This window comes from Cupressus sempervirens, chromosome 1 (assembly GCF_028749045.1).
Source record: "Cupressus sempervirens isolate cs-2001-9-10 chromosome 1, ASM2874904v1, whole genome shotgun sequence".
Taxonomy (NCBI): domain Eukaryota; kingdom Viridiplantae; phylum Streptophyta; class Pinopsida; order Cupressales; family Cupressaceae; genus Cupressus; species Cupressus sempervirens.
In genome coordinates, this window is record NC_143118.1 from 137945444 (window position 1) to 137955074 (window position 9631).

Sequence of the window (9631 nt, forward strand, 5' to 3'; positions counted from 1 at the left end):
ATTTTCTTGTTCGATACATTAAACAAGACATTTTGTGACAATGAAAGAAAGATTGTCATCATCACCTTTTCATCAATCTTTTCCCAATCTTCATTTGACATTGTAGTTGGTTTCTTAGTTTGTCCTCCAATTGCAATTGACAAGTCTTGCTTAACCAACAATGAATGCATATGAACTCTTCGCAAACTAAAATTATGTCATGAGAATTTAAGCAATTGCAAATCTTCCATAACTCTGGATTTACAAACACCAAAATTGATCCTAGCGACTATGCCAAGCTTTGATACCAATTGTGAAGTTTGATGAAAGTGCAAAGTGAAAAGAACATAACATCAAGAAAGAAGTCTTATTAATATCAAAGTATGGTTTTTACATCACAACTTAGGAATATATTCATCATACAATAAGCCTCTAATAACAAATATATAGAGAGACTCGAAAGACATAAAGAGTAATTACAAGTCGGAGGGAAACAATAATAAAAGAGAAAACCATACACCCAACAATAATAACAATATCTTTGTTTGTCCACATTAAAAATGAATCATGTGGTTACAATTTTAGGAATAGCATAATTTTGAGATAATGGACCCACCTATTCCAAGTAAAGCATTTATGATGATTATCATGTACAAAAGACATGAAATGATTCCTAGAAAAGTTGGTACTTAGTTGGGTTTCTCAAACAACTTCAAAAAATAGATGTGCAAACTATGCAATGCCCTCTTATTTCAATTTGTGTGATTATCAACCAAAAGTTAGTTTCAATAGTAATGCAAGTCAAATTATGCTATTGTTATCAAGATTTAAATATGTAGTTTTTGAGTCAAACTCATTGACCATGTTTCATGAGTAGTGATTCACACAAATCCATTTTTCATGAGAATATATGGAACACCTTACACTCATTGGATCTTGGTGATGTTCACAGAGATAAAGCATTAAGACTTCCCAAAAGAACACCCATCCCAGCTAAAGCATTAAGACTTCCCAAAAGAACACCCATCCCAGCTTGAACCCGCTTAACTATGGAGTTTCCTCCTTGATTAAACTCACTTTGCTTGCAGCCTCATTTGCAAAACCTTCACTAAGTGTTGTACCTTATCAACCATTCATTAGAAAAGTCCTTAAGCTCAATCAATTGATAAATAGAAAATATTTTCCACAAGTCAAATTATAATATTGCTATCAAGACTCATTGGCCCATGTTTGATGAATAGTGATCCATCTATTTCATTACTTTTTCATATTTACGACTACTTGTATGGAATATCAAAAAATAAAAAACATCGTGAGGAAGCATCCGTTCAAGTCCTCGTGCATCTGAATATTCGTCCTAGGCAACATTATTGGGCCAATCCATATGCATCTCGTCTCACCTTTTCGTGTCTTCCCCATGCCTCTTCATTTTCAAACATTAAATATATGGATTATTCTCCTACAAATAAAGGGTCCTAGCTGGGTTGTCAGAAATCAGGCAGAGTTTCTGTCTGTACCCGTGCGTAGGAGGATGCACATGCCAAAAGACAGCTATTCCTGCGTAAGGATAAACAAATTGAAACAGGGGAATGGACTAGACCTATTACATGCTACAGTGACCCAGACTCTGACTTAAAAAGTTGCTGAGTAAAACAGGACAAAATTTCTAGCTCCAATGCTGCGGATTCTCTGCCCTCCATCTTTCAGTGGATTAGATAAGACAAAAAACAGTGTTCCTCCATGACGAGGCAAGTACATAGGTCTAATAGAGGATATATTAGGATAAACATGTCTTACTGACTTTAGATTTTCCAAAAGTGGGGATTAAAATTTTCGATCAACGAGAGATTGATCACCCTACTGCCATATATTTTACATAAATTACACTGTTCATATACATCACTGGATCAACAAGAGATTGATCATCACCTTTCAAATATGATTTAAAAGAAAAACTCAAGAAATAATTGACCGACATTACAACAAGAAAGTGAATGCCAACGAGGTATTGGCATAATTTGAATCAGTTCTTAAATTGGCAGGTAATTGGTTAAATCAATTAATCCAGGACCCGCAGAATTTGTTCGTTAGGATTCTTCGCACAGATTGAGGAAACCCAAATACTCGTGTTCTTTGATCATGGCAATCGTTGTTTCTATTCCAACGACACCTGCAATGAAATAATAATAATTATACGTAATTACATTAATTGAATACAAACTGGTACTTTGTGGAATAAATCTGCCTAAAATTTTTATAGCAAATATTAATGGACTGTAAATATGGTATCAATTTTCTTACCCATAGTTAATGCACTGGCAAAAATTACTCCAGAAAGGATGAAGACAATGAGTGAAGCTCTTCCCAGTAATGTCACTAGCTTCCTCACCATACATTGGCCCCAGAATCCGGCCAAAACAGAAATACCTATAAGATACATTGCTGAAAAGATGTGGACGAATCAGTATATCAGTAAACTTTTTCAAGGAAAACAAGTAAATTCAAAGAGGTTATTTAAAATGAATAAGATCTATGCATACCGTAACCAATTGGAAACCTGTGAAGAAAATAGAATTCTATCACAGAAAGTGAGGAAGAAAACATCATCACAAAGGTTGCAGTGGCACTTGCTACCTGCATATTATCACATTTACATGTGCCATAGATGAATTGATAGATAACCGTATTAAGAAACCGAAGAAAAGTGGAGAATGCTTCTTTCATTTACCTGAGGAATTACGCCAAGTTCAAGAAGTAGAGGTCCTAATATAAACCCACCACCAGAACCAAGCAAACCCCCCACCATGCCACCAAGAATACCACAAAATGCGCAAAAAAATAGTTGGATTGGGCTCCACTCAACTGAAGCCTCACATACAGCCTCACATACATCATCCGTATCCCCACATTCTCTCTTGTGCTTACTTTTCTTGAACAATACTATTGCTTCATATAAGCAAAGTCCAAATGCTACTGGAACCTGTAACACAATCAGTTTAGTCTCCTGAAATTCTGTACCCCATTTTATCAGAGATAAGTTGTTTAGTTCTAGATAAATACTAACCTGTAAAACACTCAGTACCCAATACTTCCAACCACAAACAACAGTATTGTTCTGCACAAAGGATAGGAATGATTAAATTAAAATACAAAATGAGTGCTCCAATTCTCAATTTTTTTTATCTACCCTGTACAGCTATACAAAATCAAAAAGCCTTCTAACCTTGATGATTTGTAGAGCTGTAAATAAAATCCATACAAGCATAAGCATTGAAAATCCGGCCCATCTGATGTTGAAACGTATTGTTGCCTGGATATAATAAGTAGCTGTTTATGGATTAGTATTTCGTGTGTGTGCATCATCAGGTTGTATCTCAGGAAAAGTTATACGAAAATGAACTACTAACAGCCCCAAGTTAAGCATTTTTCAGGCATTGAAAAGAAAACTGGCGCTTTGTGAGGCTTACAAGTGTGCCGCTTTCTTCTTGGTCAGATACAAGAGCTTCATAATCTGCACCTAAAGGAACTGAGATAATAAACAGCTTCAGTGTGCAATCATCTAATATCATTAAAATTGAATTTAACTTGTAAAAATTGAAATGTTTATAGTATCATAGATATGAACACCTCCTTCTGCAGTCAACATGGATGATTCCTCCTCCTGCACAAAAACATGAGACAGAATCGGCAAAACGTTTCGACAGAGGGCAAACAATGCGACATGGTGATCACGGGAATCAATCAAAGCATATGATGAAAGATACCTTTTTCTTCGTTTCTTGTTTCCACATTTCTATTCCCTTGTAAAATGATCTGGAAGATGTACCTGTTGGAAGGTCCAAAAATTGTTAAGGAAATAACTCATATATGCCCAATGAAGCATTTCCAACCATTTGAGATAAACATTGAAAACATTTTTAGGTGACATTACCTAGAAAAAGAATAATGATGAGAACTGTGATTAGCCAATAGGGGAATATAACACTCAAAGTCACTCCAATTGTAATGCCCAACATTAGCATGGGTTGGAACAGAAGCGCAAGATCATAATCGATAATTGGCACGTGCCTTGTAGGATGCCTAACTCTCAAATTATACCATACAGAGGAAGCTGAGGCGCCCATAATCATACCTACAACAATAATAAACAACGAGCTTCAAAATCTTGGCAAAATATAGCTTGAATCAATATGACAGTGATATTCAGCCCAAAAACCATAGAAAAATTTGGCGGAATACAGTGGAGAAAATATTGCTTGAATACAGTGCATAAGAAACGTAATTCTAGATAAAACAATTCCCTTATAAAATAATAAAAACTACCATCAATGTCTGGCAATGCCTATAACTCGGAAGAAGTAATAAAGGTGTCCATTGAATTGACTTGGCTATAGCATTGCATTAGTCTTGAAAAGAAATAGCAATCAAGCAGTTCAGGAGGATAATGCATGTTTTGATGTTTCCTGCTAAGCCACAAGCAAAAATGATTTTTGTAACTCTGAAAACAGGGTCACCTTCATCTCCCTATGGTTAAAAACCATTTCTTGTAGCGTAATGTCCATCTGCTTATAAAATTGTTCAAACACTAAAAAGCATCCCCTACGGTTAAATATTTTTTGGTGCATTATCCATGATAAATGTTTAGCCATTTATAATTGTTAATAAAAATGAGTTGATTCAATGAATATATATTTTAAATTTTCATTTGTTTAAAATAATTTATCTAAAATTGCACTAGTAAAATACGTTTAATTGATAAAATAGATTCGTGTACAGTATATACTTGACCATTAATGATAGATATACAACTGCAGAATAGTTTTTAAAAGAAGCATCAATCTTTTGGCGGATCTAAGAAGCAATGCCCTTCAATAAATACTAATTGCACATAAACAACTGTCCATGAGTGTGAACAACAAAGAGCAGTGACTGACCACGATAATTACAAATGTCATAGATAAAACAAGCAGCCGCCAGCAGTGTAAAAGGTTCTTGTAATATACGAGTTCATCAACAATGGGAGATTCATGAAAGCAAATTATATTCTGACATTGATTTTGCTTTTTTTTCTTAATTCACTACTTTTCTATTTTAAAATTATTTTTAAAAAATAAATTAAAATTTTTAATTATAGTAACAAGGAGTTAAAAAAAATTGTGAAATCTTAATGTCTATTTATAGTACTTATTTAAAACCATTTTAATTTCTTCCATAAGATCCAAAAAAAATTCTAAAAGATAATATGATATTTTATTATTATTTACTACAATTTATATTTATATTAAAATATTTTAATTTAAAAATTATATTAATATATTATAAAAGTGTGATATTATATGTTAAATATTGATTGTTAAAGTCAATGTAATTACAATTATTAGAATCATTCTTAAAATTAATGCTATTAATAAACATTATACTTATTGTACTTCATTATTGGAAGCTTTGTCTAATGATATCAAAGAATTTTATGTCTTTATTGTATGAAAACTAAACTTTGGAAAGTTACTTATAAATATTTAAAACTAAGATAAAAACAATTCTGAAGTCCATAAAATAAGGCAAGATAGATATATATAGTTACCAAACTTATATTTAAGTAATAAAAAATCATACATATATAACATAGCAAATAATTTATTATAAAATCAATTTTAAATTAAAATAAAATATTTTTTAAGTAAATAATTTTTAAGATTGATAGTTAAACATATTTAACATATCTATATATTAAACAATTAAAAAATATATATTAAAATTTAATTATAACATAATATCATTATGTCAAAAATATTGCATTCTATCTATTAAAAAATTACTTATAATCAAATATTAAAGTCAATTTATATAAAATTATTAGAGCAATTATTGAAATCAATTGTCTTATTAAATTAATTATTTTTTATAAAATTATATCATTATCAATATTTCAATTTAGTAATCTTTATAATTATATTATAATTTATTAAAACTTAACTTGTCTATAAAAAAAATTAATATTAAAAGAGTGAGTTGTTGCTCATGTTTGAATGATTGCTTAAAAAATGTTAATAGGTGTGGGCAATCACATATACTTAAGAGTGAACATAAGAGTTTAGATGAACCTTTTAAAATGCTATCTTTAGACCACCTCTAGGAAATCAGTATGAATTAGGAACTCTATATGCTTGAAGTTGACCACTAGTGAACCGTATCCTCCCAGATAACTATAATTTATAAGGAAATACTACTTCGAAATTTTGAATGAAACATGGTGATATGGTTAAATTTGTAAGTCTATTAGCAACACGTGTGGTTGTTTACGCGGGGATTGTTGATGTGGGACCTCCACACAATACAGAACCGGCATGTAGTCCTTATTTGGACGGAAACTAATGAAAATTCCGTTACCTCCAACGGTGGCTTTTACAGAACTTGTGTTTACAATGGAAGAGTTGGCAAACCTACAGATCCACGTGAATGTGTCCCGTAACAGATTCAGTAATAGTTTAGAATTACTATGCGCGTTTCAGTACCTGACAGCTAACAGTAGACGCAGATCGTAACCATTTTCAGTTTTGGCGGTGCAGCGCTTGACAGGCTAACTGGCACTTTCTAATTAGCAACACGGTACCTAGATCCAATGAGTGCTAAGTGTTCCATTTATTCTCATGAGAGATGGATTCGTGTTGAATCACTACTCATGAAACATGGGTCATCGAGTTTGACTCAAAAATCACACAGTTAAATCCTGATATTCACATCACAACACGGTACCTGCCATGGAGTGCGCTACGCCTAAGCTTTTTGTAGAGATTTGGCATGCACTTGTTCCAATAGGTCTATTATTCCCATAGGTCTATTAAAAATAAGCGTACTAAAACTTATTCTACAGTCCTAAGACTTGTAAAAAACGATCTACGGTCCTGAATCTATTCCATATTTTTCCTTTAATATTTTAGAAAAATCTTGGTTTTAAAATTTCTGCCTTGGATCACATTGAATGATTCATATTGAAAAGATAACTTAAAAATAATAGACATAAATTTTCTACAAGTTGTGTAAATGTTTGAAAGTTGAACGATTTATTTCAGACTCAATTATATAGATATTTAAAAGATTGCTTTCTAATTAATTATATAATTTTTTAGATCATGCTAAGGAAAAGAGGTGGTGGAAAACTGAAACACTGAGTTGATTTAGGAAAATACTGGTATTAGAATTCTAAGAACTTGAAGAAACACTGATATTTTTTTAAAATGGTCCATGGTTTTAGTGGTAGGCAAACAGGTTTGATCTTTAAAAGCCTGAAAAAGAGGTAACATTTACTTGTAATTGAGTGCAAACTTGCTTGACATTTAAGGCCAAACTTATCTAGCAATTAAATCCACCTTAAAAAAACATTAAGAGCTTTAATGTAAAGTGATATCTCTTTAGTTAGCTTCATTCAAACTCTGGAGCGTTTTACCGCAAATAACTCCAAGATTTGTTCTGCAGCACCAGCTGCCAAATTTGAGAGAGATATTTACACAAGTGTTGCACTTGCAGTAGCATAGAATTAAATCCAAAGATTTCATACAGTCAAAAACTTATTTAAAGCTCAGCCATGGATGGATCTGTAAAATTTCTACTAAGAATAAATCAAAGAGCCAGAGTTTGTGAGGCTTACATTTAGATAAAGCCGCGGCAGATTTAGTGTCAAATCCAACGATAAGATTGAGCATAGGAACAAATATACCACCGCCTCCGACTCCGCCAACAGTTCCGCAAGCCGACCCTACGAATCCAATAATGGTCGCCACAACAATCCTCCAGCTGAATTCCAAGGCCTGAAATCAAAATAACGAGACTAAATAAAACAATTTACTGAAACAAGCAAAGGAGAAAATAAATTAAAAAAATTCACAGAGACAAGCAAAACAAAAAACCAAAAAAAAAAGCAATTCACTGAAACAAGCAAAGAAGGCAGAGTAAATAACAATTTTCACTGAAAAAGGGAAAATGAACTAAAGAAAGAAAGAATACTTACAGGCCACACTTTCGCAGTCTGCAAAGGCAGCCCTAGCAGAGCGGATGCGGATCTGCCTTCAAACGCATCCTCCACAAATTTTGCCATTTCGAATCCTCCCCAGTCCGTCACGTTCCCTCTCGTTCCTCGCAAATGTTGAATCCCGTGGACTCCGCCAATAATCGCAACAAATATAACAAATCTTACAGAAAAATACTCCATTTCCGATTCTGCTCGGAGAAGAGCAAATAGGGCAAATAAATAAGGCCGGTCCCTCCGAGAACTGGTGATCAATGAGGACCGCGTAAGAAGAAGCCGGGTTGAAGTTGGCCGGAAAATGATAAATACAGAAAATCTTGGAGAAGGAATACAGAAATCAAACGTCTCTTGAAACTAAAAGAGGAGGACGGCCAGAAATCGTACATTGGTCAGATAAGTGAAGGGAATATGTGGTCGGAGAATGGATTGGGACAGTTCGATTGTGATTTGAGCACGAATTATTTTCTCCTCTCCCGGCGTCCTCTGAAATCAGACCGTTTTCCGATGCAATTTACAAAACCTAAAATTGTTTTTTAATGGCGGCCAGGATAGATTCTGTGAAGCATTTAACCTCTGCACATGTTAATGATAAAATGGGTATTCTTATTTATATTTATAACTTTGGGGAAGAGTCATTGCTGAGCTGGAATTGCTGAGTTCTAGTGGTACAGCTGGCATAAAGCACTGGGGTTGTAATGCTGGGTCAACTTTGTTTGATGACCTTTAATTAATTACTATAATAAAAAGAAAATTAGTGATTTAGTTGGTGAGTTTATTCTATTTAAATGTAAGGTTTTAAATTAACACCTGTTTTTAGTTCTAAAATTGGTAACAAGGTGTGGTATTATGTGACCTTGTGTCTATCAAAGCAGCAGACACCCTTGTTATAATGCTTAAAATATAGGGTTTTACATTTTTATCATTGTATATCACTCCAAATTAGTACTTTTGTTCTTATGCATTCTAAAATATTCAATAGAGTCATAAATGATGTCAAATTAGTATTGGTCAAAATTACTGTTATTTTGGTTAGGTATTATAAAATATGAATTACAATTCTATAGTGTTGTATAAATTTATTTAAGTATTAAAGAATAATAAATAGAAGTTGGTGGAAAAGTTTGGTATTAAGGAAGGATTTTTTTTTTGTTTTAAAGATTTTATGTGGGGATCACATGGTATTTTATGTTAACAATGTCTTTATTTTGTACTATTAGTTTGCCTCTATTGTAGAAATATTATATTTATTTTTCAAAGACTATTTATTTTTTCTCATTGGTTCCTCTTATTTTTGCTAGTGGTTTTTAATTTTTCTTTTCAAAAATTCAAAATATTTCTTGTGCTCTTTTTCTACTATTAATTTGCCTCCATTCTAGAAATATTAATTACATGTAATGTCTCACAGTTATCTTATTTTTATTTTTATGACACGAACAAGCAAATGAAATGTATATACATTTTAAATTTTTATGATATAATTTAATTTCTTTACGTTAATATAGTTGCCCTTAAAAAACATCGATAAAGTTATATAAATATTTTATGTCTATTAAATTATTGTTGCCCGGATAATTTTTTTATGAGAGAGTTAATAAAGTTAATTTCGAGAAGACGGGGAGAAAGAGA

General features: G+C 32.5%; 1 protein-coding gene across 1 annotated transcript; it reads right to left on the reverse strand.

The window, feature by feature from the left end:
• Positions 1–1786: 1786 nt before the first annotated feature.
• On the reverse strand, positions 1787–8592 carry LOC149576561 (Sulfite exporter TauE/SafE family protein). Its single transcript, XM_089817838.1, has 12 exons — positions 7988–8592; positions 7628–7787; positions 3911–4111; positions 3744–3805; positions 3607–3640; positions 3447–3505; positions 3203–3289; positions 3044–3094; positions 2708–2959; positions 2520–2613; positions 2281–2421; positions 1787–2149 (listed from the first exon to the last, which is right to left on the reverse strand). The coding sequence occupies exons 1-12, from the start codon at positions 8186–8188 to the stop codon at positions 2067–2069; spliced, it is 1425 nt and encodes a 474-aa protein (XP_089673964.1). The 5' UTR covers positions 8189–8592; the 3' UTR covers positions 1787–2066.
• Positions 8593–9631: the final 1039 nt, after the last annotated feature.

Excerpts from the sequence above, each read along its gene's own strand:
- LOC149576561 (XM_089817838.1), bottom strand. The coding sequence starts at position 8,188 with ATGGAGTATTTTTCTGTAAGATTTGTTATATTTGTTGCGATTATTGGC. Across the intron at positions 3,641-3,743 it reads AACAAGAAACGAAGAAAAAG|GAGGAGGAATCATCCATGTT; the intron begins GTATCTTTCATC and ends GTTTTTGTGCAG. Across the intron at positions 3,290-3,446 it reads AAGAAGAAAGCGGCACACTT|GCAACAATACGTTTCAACAT; the intron begins GTAAGCCTCACA and ends TATTATATCCAG.